The 25,667-nt window shown below is 44.7% G+C and overlaps 1 protein-coding gene across 1 annotated transcript; it reads left to right on the top strand.

Annotated features, from left to right (window-relative positions):
* The first annotated feature begins 332 nt into the window (after window positions 1-332).
* hpxa (hemopexin a) lies at window positions 333-7,430 on the top strand. Its single transcript, XM_057853556.1, has 9 exons — window positions 333-483; window positions 1,351-1,367; window positions 2,673-2,908; window positions 5,459-5,612; window positions 5,684-5,896; window positions 5,961-6,056; window positions 6,259-6,389; window positions 6,469-6,616; window positions 7,144-7,430. The coding sequence occupies exons 1-9, from the start codon at window positions 365-367 to the stop codon at window positions 7,371-7,373; spliced, it is 1,344 nt and encodes a 447-aa protein (XP_057709539.1). The 5' UTR covers window positions 333-364; the 3' UTR covers window positions 7,374-7,430.
* The last annotated feature ends 18,237 nt before the right edge of the window (window positions 7,431-25,667 follow it).

Raw genomic sequence — 25,667 nt, 5'->3', positions numbered from 1 at the left:
AAACACATTCTGTTAATGTTCACTGTACGGACGTGTGTTATACAACGGCCGCCGAGTGCGTGACCCGCCAGCACGCCGGGTTAGTTACCTCTCACCGTGGACCTTCTGGAACCGTCGGGATCCGTTTTGAACCCGGCTCGGGTCGGTCCCTCGACTCGAGCGAAGTGACTTCAGGACACGTCGCGAGAAAATACACGTGAACCGCGCCCTGGCCGGCGGCCAATGGCTGCGTGCGATCCGGGGGAGCGTGTGTGCTTACTCGTATTGATTTGTTCTGGTTGCGTGAGCCCACGCGAGTGCATCTCGGGGACACGGCGTTCTGCATCAAGAGTCTCTGGGCGGCCCGCCTCCCAGCAGCCTATAAATGGCGCGGGGAACCCGTCCGACGGGCACCTCCGGTCTCGCTCGCTCTCGACAGATCGTCATGAAGATCCTGCTCGCCGCCGTCCTGTGTCTGTGCCTGGCCTCGGCCTGGGCCGATCAGTAAGTCTTTTCGGTTCTGGATCTATTCATTCGGTGAGATGTACGGTTGTAAAGGGCGTAGCGTTACCACCAAGAACCTGGAAGCTTACGGTTTACTTTGGATCCGATTTGGATTAGACTTATTCCACTGAAGTGATATGATTTTTTGGAATTTATGCTGCAGAAATAATGTACCGTTGAACTCATTGGCCGCCCCTTGACAGTGCTAGATGTCCAATCCATTTTGACCGAGAGAGGGCGTCAAAATGGATTGGAAGTCGAGCGCCCTCAATCGGAATCTGTACGATATGACAATATAGAAAAAGTTATGTATAAAACATTACAAGATTCTGCAGATCATCATTATTATGATAGACCTTCTCTTGCATTATAAATTATGGCCAGCAGATGACGCCAGATTTGCGCAGACTGGCTACATTGATGGGATTCCATATGCCACAGTAGTTCCAACAATTGGCCTCAAGAGGTCCCTATTGCCACTCAATAGTGAGCCATTTGGCTCCTCCTGCTGACCGTGCGTGAGTAATGCATGCAAGACAATTAAAAATGGCAACAGAAAACACAGAATTCGATTTGATAGTAATGGAAATACTTTTTTTGGGGTTAATGATGTCATGCTGACTTTATATACAGCAATTTTCGAAACCACTCACAAGTCAACATTTGAGCAAAAATATTGCTGCTGCTCCTTTTTACACTGGATAGGTTAAGGTTGTAGAACTACTTGAACTATTTTACATTGGTGGCAGCCAATGTATTAGCATTGTTGGCCAGAAACCGAGACCTCATTTCTTTTGAAGGATGATATTGTAAGATTAGTGTTTGGTATGTTTCCGATGATTAATATATCTTTATTTCCTCCAACAGCCATGACGGCCATTCAGGTGAGTGACGCGCTGCCTCAAAACTCTTCTTCTTGGCCAATTTAAGGCACATTTACTTATTCTCTTGTTTTTTGTTGAGATGTTGTTGGTGTGAGTTATTCCTCCATCGCTCATGGATGGATCATCATGAAATTTAGTAGGGACTTATTGGCATTGGTCCTCGGTGTCCGGTTTTTCATTTTTTTGTACCAGGGCTGATGAAATAATTGCAGAAATATACTGTAGTTAGGAGTTTGCCACTAGAGGGCTGCCTTTAGCCTGTGGAAGCACATATCTGCCTGATTTTAATAGAATTGTTTCTTTATAAATTGATATTTTTTCCAGATTTTTGCGACATTGATTTTTATAGATTTTTTTTTTTGCATGTTACTTTATTTTAGTTTTTTTTTTTCCGGACCTTTGTGATTCATTTTTATGGAACTGCATTTTATTTCTACATGATTTTATTAAATCATTTTCTTCATTTATTTGTACATTATTTGGTCAGATTTTTGTGACCATTGATTTTTATAGATTTTTTTTGTATCGGTTATTTTATTTTAGTATTATTTTTTCAGATTTTTGTAAAATTTTTATAGAAATGTATTTTATATGTTATTACATTACTTTCATCATTAATTATACATTATTTGGCCAGATTTTTATAGATTTTTTTTGTATTTGTTATTTTTATTTTTTTCCAGACCTTAGTGATTCATTTTTTTTATGGAACTGTATTATTTTACTTCTCTATGATTTTATTAAATAATTTTCTTCATTTATTTGTACATTATTTGGTCAATTTTTGTGACCATTGATCTTTATAGTTTTTTTTGGTATTGGTTATTCTAGTATTATTTTTTTCAGATTTTTGTCACATTTTTATAGAATTGTATTATTTATTTTATTTTATACAATTTTATTAAATCGTTTTCTTCGTTTTTTTTGTACATTATTTGGCCAAATTTTTGTGACGTTGATTTTTATAGAATTTTTTTGTATTATTTTATTTTAGCATTATTTTTTTTAGACCTTTGGGATTCATTTTTATAGAACTGTATTATTTTTATGATTTTATAAAATCATTTTGTCCATTTACTATTATTTGTACATTATTTGGATTTTAGATTTTTGTGACATCATTGATCACTGCTTTTCTAAATTCACATTTCCAATGACGAACAAATTTGAACGCCGCCCTCTAGCGGCTGGCAGTGGACTTACACACAAATACACAATAAGAATGTCAAATCTGGCCCGCTAAATTGTTATGACACAAAATGGCCATTTTTTTAAAATTATTTTTTAAATTTTTTGCTTGTGCAGACGTCCCAGACCGCTGTCTGGGTCTGGAGATGGACGCGGTGACGGTTAGCGAGGAGGGCACGCCTTTCTTCTTCAAAGGTCGCTACCTGTTCAAGGGTTTCCACGGCAAGGCGGAGCTGGTCAAGGACTCTTTCCCCGAGCTGGATGACGACAATCATCACCTGGATCACATCGATGCCGCTTTCCGGATGCACTACGAGAACTCCACGGACCACGACCATATCTACTTCTTCTTGGTACGTGCGAGTCCTTGATATACTGCCATTGTAAGTCTATATATGTTAGATTCTTATCATAAAAAAACTGTCAATATTCTATGAATGTAGTTTAAGTAGGGGTGTGACAAAATATCTAAATGGTGATACTCGTCGTCGCCGTCCCCCGCTTATCCGAACATGGGTCGCGGCGGCAGCAGCCTCGGCAAAGAGGTCCAAACAGCCCTCTCGCCAGCCACTTCCACCAGCTCGTCTGGGAGAATCCCAAGGCATTTCCAGACCAGCCGAGAGATATAATCTCTCCAGTGTGTCCTGGGTCTGCCCCGGGGTCTCCTCCCAGTTGGACATGCCTGAAACACCTCCCGAGGGAGGCGTCCTGGGGGCATCCTAACCAGATGTCCAAACTACCTCAACTGGCTCCTCTCGACATGGAGGAGCAGCGGCTCTACTGCGAGTCCCTCCCGGATGACCGAGGTCCTCACCCTATCTCGAAGGCTGAGCCCAGCCACTCTGCGAAGGAAACTCATTTCAGCCGCTTGTATCTTGTTTTTTCGGTCTTTACCCAAAGTTCATGGCCTTAGGTGAGGGTTGGAACGTAGATTGACCTGTAAATCGAGAGCTCAGCTCCCTCTTCACCACGACAGACTGGCTAAGCGCCCACAACACTGTGGACGCTGCCCCAATCTGCTTGTCAAACTCACGCTCGGACCTACCCTCACTCATGAACAAGATCTCGAGATACTTCAACTCCTCCACCTGGGACAGGAACTCACCACTGACTTTTCTGGCTGAGAACCATAGCCTCAGACTTGGAAGTGCCGCTTCACACTCGGCTGTGAACTGTCCCAGCGAGAGCTGGAGGTCGCTGTGCGATGGAGCCAGAAGGACCACATCATCTGCAAAAAGCAGACATGAGATCCTCCCACCACCGAACTCGACCCCCTCCACCACCCGGCTGCGCCTCGAAATTTTCTCCGTGAAAGTCACGAACAGAACTGGTGACAAAGGGCAGCCCTGGCGGAGTCCAACCCTCACAGTGAACAGATCCGACTTATTGACCAGACTCATACTCCTGTGGTAGAGGGACTGGATGGCCCCTAGCAAAGGGCCATCCACCCCATACTCCCGGAGTACCCCCACAGGGTCCCCCTGGGGGACAAGGTCATATGCCTTCTCCAAATCCACAAAGCACATGTGGACTGAATTGGCAAACTCCCATGCCCCCTCAAGCACCCTCGCGAGTGTAAAGAGCTGGTTCGTGGTTCCACGGCCAGGACGAAAACCACATTGTTCCTCATCGATCTGAGGTTCAACTATCGACCGGACCCTCCTTTCCAGTGGACTTTCCCGGGGAGGCTAAGGAGTGTGATCCCCCGATAGTTGAAACGCACACCCATCACCACACCAACATCGTGATACTTTGCATGCCAAAAGGTTATCCATATGCGCCTGTCGATAAATCAATATATTGTTTTAAAAAGGTGTCACTGTTTGAAAATAAAAAAGGAACCAACAAATTGCTACCAAAATCTTCCACTAGATTGGTTTCTCTGTTAACTCAATGGCTGTTATTGACAGTGCAAGATGCCCCATCCATTCCTGACTGAAGGAATCTGACCCTTTAGCCAGAGGGCCAGAATCACGCCAGCCGAACCACCGGACCCGCGCTGGCGCAGCTCCAACAGCCCGACAACCCGCGCGTTCACCTTAGTCTTAACCCCTTGTACTGACTCTATTTTGAAAGCTGGAAGAAGGCTTCAAAACACAAGTTGACCATTTATATAGGTCGACAGCGATCAAACGACAAGGCAAAACTCTGACAGACCCAGGCGAGGAGGAGACTTAGGGTCACCATATCGCAAGTCAACAAAAGGTTCCCAAGAAAAAATGACAACGATTAGTTAAGCATTCAGTCTTTTTGAAGGCTTTCGCGGAGCAAGCCATGGGCAGGAAGAGGGGTGTGTTTAGGTCTTCTTCTGTTACAGATTTGGGCGGTCAAGTTCATGTGTTACCGTTGCTGGGTCATTGATAGGTCATGCTGAGCTATCAAACTTAGAGTTGTTTTTGTTATCGGGTGTTTTGGTAGTACAGGACGTCCCGCCATTTGTTGTGGACTGTCCTAAAGAGCTGATTGTGGGATTTGGTGTTGCAGACGTGGGCTTGTAGATGTCTTGCCTATCACCTGGTAGTCAGCGTCAATCTTGCTCAGTCAGCTGCATGACGCACACGTTGGGCTTCCGTGTTCAGAAGGCGTCCTTATCTGCACGTAGTCTTGGTGCTGCAAGTTCTTATCATTCCAAGTGCAACTGTTCATAATATTAAATATATTCTGCTTGTTTCCCTTAAACTATGATATAAATGCTATTTATTTTATATGGGGTATGTTAGAGTAATACAAACAGTTGAACGGTAAATAGGAGAAAAGATACTATTCCCTTCATGACCCATGTATCGATCGTTATCGCAAGCCTCGAATCGCTAATTGTATTGTGAGCTACCCAGATGTTCCCACCCCTAAATTTGAGCCAAAATGGAGCGAGCGTCCAAAACTGGTCTTTCTCTCCTCTCCAGGACGACAAAGTGTACGCCTACTACAAGCACAAGTTAGAGGACGGCTTCCCCAAGGCCATTTCCGAAGTCTTCCCGGGCATCCCGGACCACCTGGACGCCGCGGTGGTGTGTCCCGCTCCGGACTGCGAAGAGAACGAGGTCATCTTCTTCAAGGGTGAGCGAGTCGCTCGTCCGGAAAGGCGGTCGGCCGCGAGCCGAGCCGGGCTGACGCAACTCCGACCGCAGAACACGAAATCTACCACTACCACGTGGGCAACAAGAAGGTGGAACACAGGGAGTTCAAGACCATGCCCAACTGCACCTCGGCCTTCCGCTACATGGAGCACTACTACTGCTTCCACGGACACCAGTTCTCCAAGTTCGACGCCAAGGACGGCGAGGTCCACGGCCGCTACCCCAAGGAGGCCCGCGACTTCTTCATGAGGTGCTCCAACTACAGTAAGTTTTCCGCCGCTCGGCCGCGGTCGACCAATAGCCAAAAGCCGCGCTACGTACGTCGCAGGCGAGGACACCGACATCGTGGAGCGAGAGAGATGCAGCCACGTTCACCTGGACGCCATCACCTCCGACGACGCCGGCAACTTGTACGCCTTCAGAGGTATGCTGTCTTTTCTGCAGCCTTATCACAGTTATAGGACGGCGACCAAAAAAGTCCATCGTTAGTCTCATACTGAAAACGTCTAAAATTCAATGTACCCCAACAGAAACTGCTGTTTTGGTCAGGAAACTACTATATTTCACTCTTCTATCTCGCCCAGTGGCGTTGCTAGAATCACCGGCTGACCTTCTCTGCCCCTCAGGTCACCACTTCCTGTTCCGTGACGGCAACAACGACACGGTGAAGGCCGACGCCATCGAGAACTCCTTCAAGGAACTTCACAGCGAGGTGGACGCCGTCTTCTCCTACGAGGACCACCTGTACATGATGAAGGTGGGAGTCGCTTCCCGCTCTGATTTCCGGTCCGGTTTTGCGCTGCGTTGACCTCGACGCGGCCGTCTTCTCTACGCAGGACGACCATCTGTATCTGTACAAGGTCAGCGAGCCGCACACGCTCTTGGACGGTTATCCCAAAAGCGTGAAGGAGGTCATGGGTCTGGAGGGTCCCATCGACGCCGCTTTTGTCTGCCAAGACGACCACATCGCTCACATCATCAAAGGTGAGCCGTTATCGCGTCGGACTCGATGACTTTTTCTGATGAAGTGCAACGTTAACCCTGCGTTCGTCCGGCTACATCAGATCTGCCCGGCGACAAGGATCCAATGTTCACGTAGTCCTTTATTTTGAATAGGTCGCTTGCTGCGTTCTCGTAGTTTTTCTTAATGAAGACGCTAACTAAAATGGCAGTTAATTGTGGGCGGATCGGAATAAAATTCTAGGGATGGATACGCATCGATCCTCTGCACCCGATTCATATTTTTTTTCTCCCAAGGCTGACAAATCAGATAAATGAATTGCAAACTTATTGTTTCCTGTAGGTTCCAAGTTGGTCAGTAGCCAGTGAGGCTACCAAAGCACTACAAATCATAGGACTTTCCAATGCAATAACAATTTCTAAGATGCATTTTGCTGGGCTTTTCCACAGATTTTTGTATTTGATTACTTTTCTACTTTATTTTGTGACTATTTCTTTCTGTTAAAGAGTTCATAATTCAGTATTTTTCAATCATTTCATTGAATTTTCAGGCGATCACATCTACGACGTGGAGCTGAAGGGATCTTCTCACACGGCCACCAACGAGCGTCCCTTGTCTTTGATCAAAAAAGTGGACGCCGCCATGTGCGACCCTCACGGAGTGCGGGTGGTGGTGGGGAACCACTTCTACCACTTTGACAGCCTGCTGCTTTTCGTGGCCGGCAAGAACATCCCCGAGCAGCACCGGGTCTCCATGGACCTCTTTGGCTGCGACCACTGAAGGACTCGTTGAAGGAGAGTGTCATTTTCTACATGTCAATAAAGATGAGCAGAAGCACTCGGGCCTCCTGTCCTCACTCGCTGTCCTTGAACTCATGTCAATAATCAGAACGGAACCCTTTCAGACACAGTAGACTTTGACTTTTTCAGAAGTTAACATTAGCTTCCTGTTAGGATTTGTTACTCCTTGAAAAAAAAAAAAAGGTAGAGCCGAACAGCCCGGTAACTGACACCCTTTAATTATTTGTTTGTACAATGCTGGCCAAAAGTTTTGGCACCCCTGCAATTCTATCGGATCATGCTGAATTTCTCTCAGAAAGTGATTCCAATTACAAATGCTTTGGTAGTAATATCTTCATTTATTTTGCTTGCAATGAAAAAACACAAAAGAGAAAGGGGGAAAAAATGAAATAATGATTTTACAAAAAAACTCCAAAAATGGGCCGGACAAAAGTATTGGCACCCTTTGAAAAATTAATTAATTACCAGCACTGGTTACTTACCTGTGGCACATAACAGGTGGTGACAATAACTAAATCACACATGCAGCCAGTTAAAATGGATTAAAGTTGACTCAACCTCTGTCCTGTGTCCTTGTGTGTACCACATTGAGCATGGGAAAAAAAGAAAGAAGACCAAAGAACTGTCTGAGGACTTAAGAAGCAAAATTGTGAGGAAGCGTGGGCAATCTCAAGGCTGCAAGTCCATCTCCAAAGACCTGAATGTTCATGTGTCTACCGTTGGCAGTAGAGGCGTGCGAAATTTCCGATTCTTAGATTATTCACGATTCGGGTGTGGAAGATTCGAGAACGATTCACAAACATCCAAATTTCAATTATTGACGGAAGTAAAACACCGTCAGCTCGGTCTTTGGGACGCAATGAGGAACGGACCGAGAGTAAATATCATGTTCAACTCATGCCGCTAGATAAAAAAAACAGTCATACCTGACTGCGGCCGACAGCTGCTACAAACAACACCCAGTTGCTAGTTGCTACAAACATACGGCTACAGTAGATATCATATATATGTAGAACTAGATGCAAAATGACAGATGAAGGCGGTGTTAGAACAAATATTATTGAACCGAGATGCGAAATGACAGACTTTCCGGTGTAAGTAAACATCTGCCATCTTAAAGCAGTAGACTTTTCAAGAAGGCTCTGTTGTCGTGAACCTAATGAACTTTTTAGCTAAACTACTCCTAAATCGGCAGAATCTTGTCTTGAATCTATCTTTAAATGATGAAATAGTTTCAAAACTTTGACAAAAGTAGACAGAAGGGAAATTATGGAATAACGGGAGCAATTTTAACAACTGTAACAGTTGATTCACAACATTAAATTAATAGAATGTAGTTTAAATCTGCTGATACAGAATGGGGGATGGAGTATTTTATTTACCTTTATATTTGTACATTTGTTTACTGTTATATGCTAAATTGATACTGAAATAGTAGTTTGGTTTAGCCTGAGAGGACTTTTGAACAATTTTGGAACTAATGTACAAAACAAAACAAAAAAAAAAAGGCGGGGGTGCATCAATAATCGTTTTATAATCGAATCGGAGCCTCTGAATCGTAATCGAATCGTTAGGTGCCCAAAGATTCCCAGCTCTAGTTGGCAGTATTATCAATAAGTGTGAAGCACACGGCCCACGTGGCTAACCTCCCTAGATGTGGACGGAAAAGAAAAATTGACGAGAGATTTCAACGAAAGATTTTGCAGATGGTGGATAAAGAACCTCGACGAACATCCCAACGAGTTCAAGCTGTCCCGCAGTCCGAGGGTACAACAGTGTCAACCCGTACTATCCGTCGGACATCCGACAGAATTGCAGGGGTGCCAATACTTGTGACCAGCACTGTACTTACTTGACTCCCAAACTGCCTTGAGGGTGTTTAAAGTGCAATCTGAGCTGATTTTGTAAATATTCAAATAAACTGTAGTTATTGCACCCTTTAACGATGGCAAAGGTTTTTTCATTATTAATAATTATAATAATTATTTTACTCAAACCTGAATTGATTTGGCACATATTTAAGTGATATAAGCACGTGGAAAAGTAATAATTATCAGTAGGGCCGGCCCAGGCCATTTGGGGGCCCTAAGCAAAAGAATGCCAAGGGGCCCATATTTTTGGCACACCATTTCGTCACAGTGTACTGTGAAACCCATACATGCAATCCAACCCATACGTCCATATTTTTTATATTAATCAGATTTTGTTGCACTGCATACTTCAAACTTCTCACCCCAAATGATTGTCAGTGCTTACAGTAGATAGCGCCAAACCTTTTTCTAAAAGAGGAAAAGAGGTTAAGGAAGAACTTTTATTTTTTAAGCTTGAAATTAAGTAGCAAAACTCACAATAGTCAAATAAAGCAAACAGTAGTAAACAAAATAGAATATAAATTGATTAAATAAACATATATAATCATAAACAATTGCCAGATTGGGGGCCCCCTAGTGGTCAGGGGCCCTAAGCAGCTGCATAGTCTGTGTATAGGCTGGGCCGGCCCTGATTATCAGCAATGTATTGTTATTACAAAACATGCTAGAATAAAATTAACATATATCATGACCTGCTTAATTTAAAATAATGTAATAATTAAAAAAGAACATTCAAATAATTTAACCCTTAAGGACACGAGTCTGTCTTTTAGCCGTTTTTTTTTTTTTTCTTTTTAAAAACTGCAAACATAGGCTCAGAGGTCATTTTAATTTAGGTGTGTTCAAGAGCCCACACCCCAGTGCACGTGAACTTCCCCGGGGGTCTTGCAAACTGCAGACGGATATGATACGTGCGTTACCTGTAGGTTACGAGTTAGCCAGTAGAGAGCGTGCGCGCACAGCTTTCAGCTTTTGGTGGATGCCAGAGTACCGTTGAGTCAATTATGAATCCTAATGGTCTAGTTATGAGCTAAGACTTTGTATTTTCCTGGACATTTTTTAATCTTTTGACAAGTTTAAATCATGTTGACCAATTGGCATGGGAGGTCAATCGCTGTCAATGAAAGTGAAATGCAAATTATTTGTGTACTTGAGTTGCTGGTTTTGTCCCGGTGGCAAGAAGGTCAACATGTACTTCTTTATTTCTTCTTCTTCTTGGCACGTTCCAGCCAAAACTGACAGCTCGGCGCTCGCAAACACACGCTGGGGAGAAGCGGAGGCATTTTGCCAACAAAATGCCAGAAAAGTTGAAAGCAGGAACGTCAGCATCTATACTATTTAACTCATTGCCTGCCATTTGCAATGATGAATGTCCAAGTCATTTAAACTGAGAGGATTGGCTCGTGGACGGCCTTTTGGCTATAACAAAATAATAAATGGATGGGTCATCAGTTAAAAAGGACTAATCTTCTCTACAAAGCTGCTGTAGTTCAGTCAGATTCCTGGGATGTCTGGCATGAATCGCTGTCTTCAGGTCATGCCACAGCATCTCAATGGGGTTCAAGTCTGGACTTTGACTTGGCCACTCTAGAACATGTATTTTGTTCTTCTGAAGTTGATTTACTTCTGTGTTTTGCATCATTGTCTTGTTGCAGCATCCATCCTCTATTTAGCTTCAACTGTCTGAAAGACGGCCTCAGGTTTTCCTGCAAAACTTTTGAATTCATTCTTCCATTAATGATTGCAAGTTGTCCAGGCCCTGAAGCAGCTGAACAGCCCCAAATCATGATGCTCTCTCCACCATGCTTCACGGTCTTGATGCTGGTGAGCTGTTCCATTTTTCCTCCACACATGACGTTGTGTGTTACTCCCAAACAATTCAACTTTGGTTTCGTCAGTCCACAAAATATTTTGCCAAAACTTCTGTGGAGTGTCCAAGTGCCTTGCTGCGAACATTAAACGAGCAAAAATAAATTTTTTTAGACAGCAGTGGCTTCCTTCGTGGATTCCTCCCATCAACACTATTCTTGGCCATAGTTTTACATATAGTTGATGTGATTGGACTGTGCCAGTGATTTCTGTAAGTCTTTAGCAGACACTCTAGGGTTGGTTTTTACCTCTCTGAGTATTCTGTGCTGACCCCTTGGCGTTATCTTTAATGGACGATACGTCCTTGGGAGAGAAGCAACAGTGCCAAACTATTTTTTTTCTCGTTTGTAGACAACTTCTCTGACTGTTGATTGAAGAACATCCAGACTTTTAGAGACGGTTTTGTATCCTTTCCCAGCCTTGTACAAATCAACAATCCTTGATCGCAGGTCTTCAGACAGCTCCTTTGACTGAGCCATGATGCACATCAGACAGTGCTTCTCATCAAGACAATGTTTTATCGTGGGTAAGGCAGCTTTAAACCACTCATCAGTGATTGGGCACGCACCTGACTTTAATTGTTTGGTAAAAAGTGGTTTCAATTGCTCTTTAATTGTCCTTAGGCAGATGATTCTCTTACTTATTTTCCCCCATTCTGTCCTTGTTTGCATGCTATCCTCGTTAAAATATGAAAAACTATAAATGTTTGGGTGGTTTTAGGTAAAGCAGACACTGTTTTTACATCTGTGTGATTTTGACAAAGATCAGATCACACTTGATGGTGACTTTATGCCAAAATGTGAGAACTTCCAAAAGGTTCAGATTTTTCATATCACTGTAAGTACAACAAAAGAACATTCGGCTAACTTGCACAGCAAAAGTCCGCTAGCTTAAATACTATAGAACGCTAACGTAAAAAAAAAATTTATTTTACAATGCTCTTGACAAATCGCTCAAACACATATTCCCACAAAAAAACGCTAAATATACCTTTAAATTAAATTAAGAACTTATTTTTAAAAAAATTAGCTCAAACAAAAACTTAGCCTCTGTTGGTCTTAACAGGGAGCTGCTAGATTCTTCCAAGTTAAGTGAGTTATGTCATATTCACTGTTGCCACTAGAGGATAGTGTATCCACCCAAATCAATAAAAATAAATGCAAAGACTCTCGCAACAAACCATTACAACACCACTTTAAACAAAAAACTACTCGGAAGTTGCAAAATTTTATTCAAAGCTTTGTTCTAATCAATTACACGAGTTATTCGATGAATCGTCGCAGCACTAATACGTAATAATTTGGAGTATTTTACTTTGTTATTTGACAGTATTTTTCTTAAACAGTATCTTTATTTATTTTATTTTAATACATGTATTTTTTTGTGTCTGTCTCATTCAACTGTTGCTTGACTATCGTGGAATTCTGGGAGAGCAAAATCGGGAGGCCAATTACGGCAGAAGGTCAAAGATTGTCTCTTTTACAGATGCTAAGCTTAGCTGTCCATTGTTTGCCCGCTGTCAGTTTGACGCGGGGCGGCCGGGTCACATGTGCGCCGCCGTTTTTGGCGGTCACCGGTCCGGAGGGGCGGCGGGCCGAGCCGGCCCGAGCCGAGACCATCTGCTCCCCTCGGCCGACGTTTACCTGCCGCGCTCTTGGCCGCCGGCCATACCGACGCGTTACATAGGCTGGCACGCGGGGTCAGGCCCGTCCCCCCCGGATGACAGGCGGAGAGCAGATGTCCGTCAACGCTCCTTCTCCGCTTAATTAAGCAGATTCAGCAAACGGCCAGGTAGGTGTGCGTCTGCTGATTTTCCTTTCAAAGGCACTGCTTTCCAAGGTTTGTCAAACATATCAAAGTTTCCGTACTCCAACGTTGTATCAGGTGACCATGTTTGTTTGCAAGAGCGTCGATACTCAGCAGAGGTGGGCATACGAGCTAAAAATTTGACTCCATGAAGATTAGCGTTAATAATTAGAGTGGTCCGATGAAAGCATTTAAAATAATATCGAGCATCTGGGTTATCAATTCATGCCTTTGTACATGGGCTGGTCACAGCGAATGTGCTTAGAGTGACCTTTAGCGGTCCGCCAACTGAGTTGCTTTGGCTTTGTTAACTGAGGGAAAAACCCTAATCACTCGTGGTACACAAATAGAATGAAAAATAATGAATTTTAAACTCAATACATATAACTACTGAGTAACCAGAAAGATAAAGTCACTTAGAAAAGTAATACAACACATAATTATAATTACAATCTGTGCAAAAACCCAACAATATACATTTAGGGATTTTTTTTAATTGCATTGGCATATCCTATGATTGCCTGTCTGTGTTTGTAACACTTATGTCGCCCCCGAGTGGCTCTTCGGGCTAACGAGTGTAAACATGATTTATTGTCAATTATTCCTTTACGGACATTTTGGCCCATTTCAATTTTTATATTGGACATATTCTTGGCACTTTTCTATAACTTTCACAGAATGTGCATGTTATTTGAAAAACATTGAAGTTGTTATATTTATCATTATTAAAGGATCCAGTGCGGCATCGCAATGTAATTAGCAATAAAATGTTAAGTCCACGATCGCGTATATCGGTATCGGTTTGATATCGCTGTCAGATTTTTGGGTCAGACAACATCGGGATATCGGTTAAAAAGTCATTATCGGACAACTAGAAAAGTAATATTACTCAAGGCAAGGCAAATTCATTTATGTAGCACAATTAAACACAAGGCAATTCAAATTGCTATGATGGATGATGGTTTCAGAAGAACAAAATACACGTTCTGGAGTGGCCAAGTCAATGTCCAGACTTGAACCCAATAGAGATAGTGGTGCATGACCTAAAGACAGCGATTCATGCCAGACATCCCAGGAATCCGACTGAACTACAGCAGTTTTGTAGTGAAGATTAGTCCTGATCGATGTGCCAGACTGATCCGCAGCCACAGAAAGCGTCTGCTTGAAGTTATTGCTGCCAAAAGGGGGGCCACAAAATATTAAAATGATGGTTCACTTACTTATTTGCCCCCCCCCCCGTCATTGTTTGCATACTATCCTCATTGAAATATGCACACCTCTAAATATTTGGGTAAGTTTAGTTAAAGCAGACACTGTTTTTTCATCGGTGTGATTTTGACAAAGATAAGATCACACTTAATGGGGACTTTATGCAGAAATGTGAGAAATTCCAAAAGGTTCAGATACGTTTTCATACCACTGTAGATCCTCATGAATTAATTTTTTTATACCATTTGAGGCCTTTTATTCTTAGTCTTTTTTTTTACATGGTAATGTGCACTTTGAGATTTGTTTTTCAAATGTAAAGTGCGTTATAAATAAAATGTATTATTATTATTAAGTTCAGGTGTTTTAATTTTTTTATGTTCCTGAACAGATTACTCGATTATTTACTTCCTTATTCGCCCCGCTTCCGTCATTGTTTGCATACTATCCTCCTTAAAATATGAAAACCTATAGATGTTTCGGTGGTTTCAGTAGACTGTTTTTTCATCTGTGTGATTCTGACAAAGATCAGATCACATTTGATGGTGATTTGATGTGGAGATGTGAGAAAGGTTCAGATACTTTTTCATATCACTGTATGTTGCCTCACTCGAAGCCAAATTTATTTTACCGCTCCTATTTCCCCCTGTTTTATTGCAGCGCTCGTGTAGATTTGAATCCATTCATTAGCTACACTTGCACATGGCCTTGATCCTCCGGGGCCCCCTGGGGTCCCTCGGCCCTTTCGGGGCCCTGTAATAAGACACGGTGTGCGGCGGGCGCAGGCTGTTCTCCAGTTGTGACAGTGCTCGCTTCCTTATGATGACAATTAGTGGCTGTTAGGGAAACGAGGGGGAGGGTGGGCTGTTAGAGAAAGACACAATCAACAAACACAACAAAAAGAGTTGCTAATGAGGAGGCAAAAACTCCCGAGACCTGATCAGGTGTGCCTGGTGACAGCGGCGCACATGCGAGGTCACCTGACACATCAAACTCAAACATGTTTGACATACCGCACTGCACTGACAGCTGTTACAAATGTTTTGCCACGTGTGGAAAAATATTGGAAAATGTTCTCATATAGGCAATTGATTTTCTTCAGTTGTCAAATAAAGTGTCACCAATAACCATAACCAGTAATTAATAAAACAACTGTAACATTTTGATTGCTGTTTACATCTGTAGCGCTGCAATGCATGTTAGGAGGCATGTTGGATAACAACAGTGTTGACAGCAGGTGGCAGCAGAGGTTAACTGTCTCCCCAAAGGGAGCACTAATGGCCAAATGAAGCTTCTTGAAGCATTGTAGCCAATTGGTTCAATGCTTGATGGTGGTTCATTTGAGCTTATGACAGTCTTAAGATGCCATGGTCAAATGTAGTGTTACCACCTCATATCTTTTGGTGTAAATATCCCATAATACAGTCAGGACCACTGCGGTTTATAGTCCAATGCAGCTTATCTGGGGAAAAAAATCTCGTTTTCGTGTCAAATTTGGTGGGTCGCGGCTTATAGTCGGGTGCACCTTATAGTCCGAAAATTACGGTAGTTGAATGACACCTCTTTTATGTCTTGAGGGGGTCTGTATTGCTTTCAACGGCACTAATGAACTTTGAGGGGGGTGGCAGGAACCCTGCCATACACTCAAAAAAAAACTACAAATGTACTGACTGCTTTACGGTGTACGTCAATTCCAAAAAGGTGGCAGAGCAAAAAAAGAGACAAAAAGTTTTGTCTGAGGAGGGAAATAAAAAAGGAGGCTACCAGGATATACAGAATAAACATTGGCCTGGCTTTCGTTCGCTGGCGTGACGCCCCCCCCCCCCTCCGTTCGGGTGGGGTTGAGGGGGTTTAGCCACATGGTTGCTAACCGTCATATGCTATTGTTTAGCCACAACTGGATTCATTTCCTTATTACTTTTCATCCTTCACACAGCCGCTGGAAATGGAAATGTTGTTTAATCCATCTGCGGGCGACCATCATGATTTTACAACACAATACGGGTGTGCGCTTGTCCTCATGGGAAACGCAGTCTTCCTTAAGGCCAAACACTCCCGCTTTTGTCCACCGGCGTCACTAAAATCAACTTAAACTGCTAAGTCACCGACTGTGGCTTTAAAAGGCGCTAACGGTTTACCGTATGAAATGCATACAACAGGAAAACTTGAACATTTTTGTAAAAACTATTTACAAAAAAACCCAAAAGTCTAGAGAATTTCCAGTGACATTAATGAAAGTGTTTGTTTTTTTTCTTTTCAAACTTAAGGTAATAATCATTCAAGTGAAATAAAATGTTTGCTTTGCTGTATTTTGCTTGAAATTTGTATGCTGCTAATATTTTGTCCACAAAGAAATGCGAGGTGACGGCACGCTGGCCGAACAAGCGTCGTTTTTGTGTGTCGCAGCTGGACGTTCAGGCTGGCACCAGTTAGCTGCGCGTGAGCAAGTGATGCAAGCCCCATGACATCACTCAACAACTGGGTCCGTCGGGTGATTGAGATCCCGCCCGTCCGTCCGTCCGTCCGTCCGTCCATCCGTTCGCTTCTGACCTTGCTGACTTTTGGCTTTTCTTTCCAGATGCACACAAATGAAAATTCTTGGCTGAAGCCCAGGACCAAAAATTGTTTGCGTAAGTCATTTTTGGCCAAATTGTGGTAACTTCATGCTCCTTAGCCAATCACAACACTTTTTACAAACTAAAGCAATATCATTGGAAAAAGGTTTTCAAACAAGAATATTTTGTCTTGTTTTACAAAGCCAGTCAAATATGATTTAGGCCTTTGGTGTCAAACGAGAGGTCCGCGGGCCAGAAGCGACCCACCAGGGGGTCTGATTCGGCCCACAGGGTCAGTCTGCCAGACCTGCACATCGTAGCTCATTCATACTGTATATACAGAAAGAATCACATGCTTTTATTTTGACGTTGGCACTGAAGGAATCTGACCATTAAGCCAGATTGCCGGAATCACGCCAGCCAAACCGCCGGACCCGCGCTGGCCCAACTCCAACGACCTAGGCCGGCAAATCCGGCAACCCGGCCAAAAGGCCAAACTCCGCGCGTTCACCTTAGTCTTAACCCCTTGTACTGACTCCATTTTGAAAGCTGGAAAAAGGCTTCAAAACACAAGTTGACAATTTATTCAGGTCGATAGCGATCAAACAGCAAGGTGAAACAGCCACAGACCCAGGCGAGAAGGCAGAGTCCTTCCAGGGTCACCATATCACAGGTCAACAAAGGGTTCCCGAGGAAAATGTCAACGATTAGTTAAACATTCAGTCTTTTTGAAGGCTCTCGCAGGACGGGCCGTGGGCAGGAAGAGGAGAGTGTTTTTGGGTCTTCTTCTGTTGCTGATTTGGGCGGTCAAGTTCGTGTGTCACCGTTGCTGGGTCATGGTTAGTGAGGCAACTGAGGTGGGAGGTTCGGCCTGCCTTGACGTCTGAGAGGCCCGGAGCGATCAATAGTTGTTTTTGTTAATGGGTGTTGTGGTAAATGTATAGATGGTATGGTGGTAGATGGATGTATGGATTAGGAAGCAAAGCAACCCCAAAACATCAGGGAGCCTCCGCTATGTTTGACTGTGTGGGGACCGTGTTCTTTTCTTTGAAAGCCTAGTTTTTTTTTTCCTGTAAACTCTATGCTGATGCCTTTTCCCAAAAAGCTCTACTTATGTCTCATCTGAACAGAGAACATTTTGGCTTTCTCAGGTAAGTTTTGGCAAACACCAGCCTGGCTTTTTTATGTCTATGGGTCAGAAGTGGGGTCTTCCTGTGTAGAGTCCCTTTTCATTCAGACGCCGACGGATAGTACAGGTTGACACTGTCGTACCCTCGGACGGTGGGACAGCTTGAACTTGTTTGGATGTTCGTCGAGGTTCTTTATCCACCATCTGCACAATCTTTCGTTGAAATCGCTCGTCAATTTTTCTTTTCCGTTCACATCTAGGGAGGTTAGCCTTAGTGCCATGGGCTTTACACTTATTGATGACACTGCGCACGGTAGTCACAGGAACATTCAGGTTTTTGGTGATGGACTTGTAGCCTTTAGATTGCACATGCTTCCGCACAATTTTGCTTCCCAAGTCCTTAAGACAGTTCTTTGGTCTTCTTTCTTTTTTTCCACGCTCAATGTGGTACACACAATGACAGCGGTTGACTCAACTAATCCATTTTAACTGGCTGCAAGTGTGATTTCGTTATTGCCACTACCTGTTATGTGGAACAGGTAAGTAAGGACACATGGTTTTTCAAAGGGTGCCAATACTTTTGTCCGGCCCATTTTTGCAGTTTTGTGTAAAATGATCATGATTAAAAAAAAATTCTACCCCATTCTCTTTTGTGGTGTTTCATTGCAAGCAAAATAAATGAAGATATTATTACCAAAGCATTTGTAACTGCAATCATTTTCTGGGAGAAATTGAGCATTATCTGACAGAGTTGCAGGGGTGCCAATACTTTTGGCCAGCAGTCTATACACCAAAAGAGAGAGAGAGATAGTGAGTGCAGGTGCTAATTGTGTGTAAATGTCAGCTCCTGGCTAAATGAAGCGCCTCATTAAACGACACAGTGACAACACCACAACGTCTGTGTGTGTGTGTGTGTGTTTTCCTGAGGGAAATTAGCCATGATGCCCCCTGATGGCGGGCGACGCCCATTGCCATCAGGTCTCACAACGGCTAATTGCTTGCTGGCGGTCGCCCGCCATGACTTTTTTCCCTTTATTATTTACTATTTATGCTTACTTATTAGTCATTAGCTGAAAGACAAAACTATTCCATTGGATTAGGAATGTGTGCGATTGTATACCACACTACTGATTGTATAATACTTGGCTCTCTTGTTTTGTTTTTATTTTAAGAAGAGAAGTATTTAAAACATGGAAAATAAATATTAATATTAGTTTGACCACCCTTTTTATGAATCCAATTATATAAAACTTGAAAAAAGTGAATGTTCTTGTGACTTTGAATATGAAATTGTAGGGCTGCAGCTATCAAATATTTTAGTACTCAGTATTCTACTGAAAATTCCATCGTTTAATCGAGTAATGGGATAAAACATTATTATTATGGGCATTAATGAATGAATATGACAGATGTCATTAAGTGTCATCCGGCAAATTATGTCACTAACTCCATTTATGTCCTGCTTTGATCTTTTACATCCATTCAATAGGGAGATAATTTGCCATTATATATATATCTATATATATATCTAAATATACATACAGTGGGGCAAATAAGTATTTAGTCAACCACCAATTGTGCAAGTTCTACTTGAAAAGATTAGAGAGGCCTGTAATTGTCAGCATGGGTAAACCTCAACCATGAGGGACAGAATGTGGGGAAAAAAACAGAAAATCACATTGTTTGATTTTTAAATAATTTATTTCCAAATTAGAGTGGAGAATAAGTATTTGGTCACCAACAAGCAAGCAAGATTTCTGTCTGTCAAAATGGTCTAACTTCTTCTAACGATGTTTGACGAGGCTCCACTTGTTACCTGTATTAATGGCACCTGTTTCACTCATTATTGGTATAAAAGACACCTGTTCACAACCTCAGTCAGTCACACTCCAAACTCCACTATGGCCAAGACCAAAGAGCTGTCGAAGGACACCATAGACAAAATTGTAGACCTGCACCAGGCTGGGAAGACTGAATCTGCAATAGGTAAAACGCTTGGTGTAAAGAAATCAACTGTGGGAGCAATTATTAGAAAATGGAAGCCATACAAGACCACTGATAATCTCCCTCGATCTGGGGCTCCATGCAAGATCTCACCCCGTGGCGTCAAAATGATAACAAGAACGGTGAGCAAAAATCCCAGAACCACACGGCGGGACCTAGTGAATGACCTACAGAGAGCTGGGACCACAGTAACAAAGGCTACTATCAGTAACACAATGCGCCGCCAGGGACTCAAATCCTGCACTGCCAGACGTGTCCCCCTGCTGAAGCCAGTGCACGTCCAGGCCCGTCTGCGGTTCGCTAGAGAGCATTTGGATGATCCAGAAGAGGACTGGGAAAATATGTTATGGTCAGATGAAACCAAAATAGAACTTTTTGGTAGAACACAGGTTTTCGTGTTTGGAGGAGAAGGAATACTGAATTGCATCTAAAGAACACCATACCCAATGTGAAGCATGGGGGTGGAAACATCATGCTTTGGGGCTGTTTTTCTGCAAAGGGACCAGGACGACTGATCTGTGTAAAGGAAAGAATGAGTGGGGCCATGTATCGAGAGATTTTGAGTGAAAATCTCCTTCCGTTAGCAAGGGCATTGTATATATATATATATATATTCATTTTCCATGCCACTTTTCCTCACAAGGGTCGCGAAGGTGCTGGAGCCTATCCCAACTAACTACGGGCAGTGGGCAGGGTACACCCTGAACTGGTTGCCAGCCTATCGCAGGGCACAAGGAGACATACAACCATTCAAGCACACACTCATACCTACGGACAATTTAGAGTGTTCAATCAGTCTACCACACGTTTTTGGGATGTGGGAAGAAACCGGAGTTTCCCACTCACACTCTCAGAACTGTGTGGCGGACGTGCTAACCACTCAGCCACCGTGCCGTCATATACAGTGGCAAGAACAAGTATTTGATACACTGCCAATGGGTTTTCCCATCGACTGTGTATCAAATACTTGTTCTCCCCACTGTATATATCCATCCATCCATCCATTATCTTCCGCTTAGTCCGGGGTCGGGTCGCAAGGGCAGCAGCTTTAGCAGGGAAGACCAGACTTCCCTCTCCCCAGCCACTTCAGCCAGCTCCTCCGGCAGGATTCCAAGGCGTTCCCGGGCCAGCCGAGCGACATAGTCTCTCCAGCGTGTCCTGGGTCGACCCCGGGGCCTCCTGCCGGTGGGACATGCCCGGAACACCTCTCCAGGGAGGCGTCCAGGAGGCATCCGAACCAGATGCCCGAGCCACCTCAACTGGCTCCTCTCAACGCGGAGGAGTAGCGGCTCGACACCAAGCCCCTCCCGGATGACCGAGCTTCTCACCCTATCTCTAAGGGAGAGCCCGGACACCCTGCGGAGGAAACTCATTTCGGCCGCTTGTATCCGGGATCTTGTTCTTTCCATAGGTGAGGGTAGGAACATAGATCGACCGGTAAATCGAGAGCTTCGCCTTTTGGCTCAGCTCCTTCTTCACCAGCACGGACCGGTGCAGAGTCCGCATCACTGCAGACGCTGCACCGATCCGCCTGTCAATCTCCCGCTCCCTCCTACCCTCACTCGTGAACAAGACCCCAAGATACTTGAACTCCTCCGCTTGGGGCAGGATCTCATCCCCGACCCGGAGAGGGCACTCCACCCTTTTCCGGCTGAGGACCATGGTCTCGGATTTGGAGGTGCTGATCTTCATCCCAACCGCTTCACACTCGGCCGCGAACCGTCCCAGTGAGAGTTGGAGGTCACGGCTTGATGAAGCCAACAGCACCACATCATCTGCAAAAAGCAGAGATGCAATGCTGAGGCCACCAAACCGGACACCCTCAACGCTTCGGCTGTGCCTAGAAATTCTGTCCATAAAAATTATGAACAGAATCGGTGACAAAGGGCAGCCTTGGCGGAGTCCAATCCTCACTGGGAACGAATTCGACTTACTGCCGGCAATGCGGACCAGACTCTGACACCGGTCGTACAGGGACCGAACAGCCCTTACCAGGGGGCTCGGTACCCCGTACTCCAGGAGCACCCTCCACAGGACTCCCCTAGGCACACGGTCGAACGCCTTCTCCAAATCCACAAAACACATGTGGACTGGTTGGGCGAACTCCCATGCACCCTCGAGGACCCTGCCGAGGGTGTAGAGCTGGTCCACTGTTCCACGGCCGGGACGAAAACCACACTGCTCCTCCTGAATCCGAGATTCGACTTCCCGACGGACCCTCCTCTCCAGCACCCCTGAATAGACTTTACCGGGGAGGCTGAGGAGTGTGATCCCTCTATAATTGGAACACACCCTCCGGTCCCCCTTTTTAAAAAGGGGGACCACCACCCCGGTCTGCCAATCCAGAGGCACTGTCCCCGATGTCCACGCAATGTTGTAGAGGCGTGTCAGCCATGACAGCCCCACAACATCCAGAGCTTTTAGGAACTCCGGGCGGATCTCATCTACCCCTGGGGCCTTGCCACCGAGGAGCTTACCAACCGCCTCAGTGACTTCAACCCCAGAGATCGAAGAGCCCACCTCAGAGTCCCCAGACTCTGCTCCCTCAAAGGAAGGCGTGTCGGTGGAATTGAGGAGGGCTTCGAAGTATTCTCCCCACCTACTCACGACGTCCCGAGTCGAGGTCAGCAGTACACCATCTTCACTATACACAGTGTTAATGGTGCACTGCTTTCCTCTCCTCAGACGCCGGATGGTGGACCAGAATTTCCTCGAAGCTGTCCGGAAGTCGTTTTCCATGGCCTCGCCGAACTCCTCCCATGTCCGAGTTTTTGCCTCGGCGACCGCCGAAGCCGCAGTCCGCTTGGCCAGCCGGTACCTGTCAGCTGCCTCCGGAGTCCCACAGGCCAAAAAGGCCTGATAGGCCTCCTTCTTCAGCTTGACGGCATCCCTTACCGCTGGTGTCCACCAGCGGGTTCGGGGATTGCCGCCACGACAGGCACCAACCACCTTACGGCCACAGCTCCGATCGGCCGCCTCAACAATGGAGGTGCGGAACATGGCCCACTCGGACTCAATGTCCCTCACCTCCCCCGGGACAAGGGAGAAGTTCTGCCGGAGGTGGGTGTTGAAACTCTTTCTGACAGGGGATTCTGCCAGACGTTCCCAGCAGACCCTCACAATACGTTTGGGCCTGCCGGGTCTGGCCAGCAACTTCCCCCACCATCGGAGCCAACACACCACCAGGTGGTGATCAGTTGACAGCTCCGCCCCTCTCTTCACCCGAGTGTCCAAAACATGTGGCCGCAAGTCCGATGACACGATTACAAAGTCGATCATTGAACTGCGGCCTAGGGTGTCCTGGTGCCAAGTGCACATGTGGACACCCCTATGTTTGAACATGGTGTTCGTTATGGACAAACCGTGACGAGCACAGAAGTCCAATAACAGAACACCACTCGGGTTCTGATCGGGGGGGCCGTTCCTCCCAATCACGCCCCTCCAGGTCTCACTGTCATTGCCCACGTGAGCGTTGAAGTCCCCCAGTAGAACGAGGGAGTCCCCAGAGGGGGCGCTCTCCAGCACACCCTCCAAGGACTCCAAAAAGGGTGGGTATTCTGAGCTGCTGTTCGGTGCATAAGCGCAAACAACAGTCAGAACCCGTCCCCCCACCCGAAGGCGGAGGGAGGCTACCCTCTCGTCTACGGGGGTAAACCCCAATGTACAGGCACCAAGCCGGGGGGCAATAAGTATGCCCACACCTGCTCGGCGCCTCTCACCGTGGGCAACTCCAGAATGGAAGAGAGTCCAACCCCTCTCGAGAGGATTGGTACCAGAACCCAAGCTGTGTGTGGAGGAGAGTCCGACTATATCTAGTCGGAACTTCTCTGCCTCACCCACCAGCTCAGGCTCCTTCCCTGCCAGAGAGGTGACATTCCATGTCCCAAGAATTAGCTTCTGCAGCTGGGGGTTGGACCGCCAAGGCCCCCGCCTTTGGCTGCCGCCCAACTCTCTACGCACCCGACCCCTTTGGCCCCTCCCACAGGTGGTGAGCCCATAGGAAGGGGAACCCATGTTGCCTTTTCGGGCTGTGCCCGGCCGGGCCCCATGGGGACAGGCCCGGCCACCAGACGCTTGCCTTCGAGCCCCACCTCCAATTGTAGCCATTTCCCCCCATTGTTCTACTGTTGAAACAAAAAGACTGCAACAACAACAATAATAATATTTAATCATGAATATATGATCAGTCTTTGTTATCTGTGAAGTTTTGTGCTTGTACACTAAGTTCATTTACATCCTGTGCATCTCCTGGGGGCTAAGCCCCCCCCCGTTCTAAAAACCTAGTGACGCCCCTGTCGGCGCCTTTCTCATCGCTTTCGTCAGCTTCTTCGTCGTTACCTCTGTATTCATGCACGGTTGAAATTAAATATATCCGCCGTCTCCGTCTTCTTTCTGTACGTATGCGACGTCAGCGTGTTGTTCTGCATTAAAATTAAGTCCGGCAAAAACAACGCGCTTATAGGTGGCAAAATTAAACCATTCCTTGAGGGTGAGAAAATTCCGAGATCAATTTGAAAATCTACTTACTCAAATTATCAGCAGGGCCGAGAACCAAAAGTGGTATTTGCCATGTGGCATTTTTTTTGCCATGTTGCAAAATGGATTTTGCCATGTGGCAGTTTTTTTTTTTTTTTTTTTTGCCATGTTGCAAAATGGATTTTGCCATGTGGCAGTGTTTTTTTTTTTTTGCCATGTGGCAAAATGTTTTTGCCATGTGACAAAATCCATTTTGCCATATGGCCAATACCACTTTTGGTTTTTGCTGTCTCTCCAAATTATTCTAGTGATCGTTTCAGCTCTTAGAAGTTATTATTAGAAAGAAACAAAATAGAATATTCTGACCGCCCCCCTTTTTTTTAATGAAATTAAAAGAAAAAAAACTTATTATAAAATAAAATAAAAGTTTTTGTTTTTTTTAATGAGAAAATAAATCAGAATACATGGTTGATAAATAGCACAAATTGAAAAAAAAAATCAACTGTTTTTATTCTCTTTAAAAAAAAAAGATATAGATCTAGGAAATTATTAGTATTGTTTCCTTTTTTTTTGTTTTTATTTTTTTCGTAATATATTTTCCACCTAAATATAAATTTAAAAAATACTTTAGTTTTCCAAAAACAAAATAAATGTGAAAAGATGGACTAATGAGAGGTGGCCATTCATTTGACTGCGGATTAGCTGTCGATCGGTGACGGCCCTACTAAACAAATAGTTGTCTTTAAATGGATAAATTGTTGCAAGTGTAATGAAGACACAACCAGATGCCAATGCGCGTCACGTGCACACTGACGCATTGAGGCCAGCCGGCCGGCGCGGAATGAATGGATTCGCTCAGTGGCACACAATGTACACATTTGTAAAGAGAAAAAAAGATGTCAGGCAGCATTGAGACAGTCTGTGTTGTCTTTTCTATCAAAACAAATGAAAGGCAAGACAAGAAGACGCCTCATGCGGCCGGGCCGAGCCCGCGGCGCACTCCTCGGAAGGCCGTTACGTCAGCCGAGTATTCAACTGGTTGGCTGCCATTGACGGCCTTAGACGTCCAATCCATTTTGACTGGATTAGATGTCTAATGTTGTCAGTGGCAGCCAATGGGAGTGAGTGAGATTAGAGACTGTGGTGAAATTACCGCATCACAGGGAAGCGTGAAACGGGCAGACGGCGGATTAGAAAAATTATTTCATGATTATTTAAAGACTTATTACTATATGCACTGTTGTTACTTTGTTTTATTTTCTTGTATCATTTTTTGAATACTGCTATAGTCAAATAATATTTGAACATTTTTTTCTTGACGCCCTTTTGAACGCTGCAACGCCCCTAGCATTTGCCTA

This window comes from Corythoichthys intestinalis, chromosome 12 (genome assembly GCF_030265065.1).
Source record: "Corythoichthys intestinalis isolate RoL2023-P3 chromosome 12, ASM3026506v1, whole genome shotgun sequence".
Lineage (NCBI taxonomy): Eukaryota > Metazoa > Chordata > Actinopteri > Syngnathiformes > Syngnathidae > Corythoichthys > Corythoichthys intestinalis.
This window is presented reverse-complemented; position numbering and strand designations above follow the sequence as displayed.

Coding starts and splice junctions, on each gene's coding strand:
- hpxa (XM_057853556.1), top strand. CDS start 365: ATGGCGCGGGGAACCCGTCCGACGGGCACCTCCGGTCTCGCTCGCTCT. Junction 5,613..5,683: donor CGAGGTCATCTTCTTCAAGG/GTGAGCGAGTCG, acceptor CTCCGACCGCAG/AACACGAAATCTACCACTAC. Junction 6,617..7,143: donor CATCGCTCACATCATCAAAG/GTGAGCCGTTAT, acceptor TTGAATTTTCAG/GCGATCACATCTACGACGTG.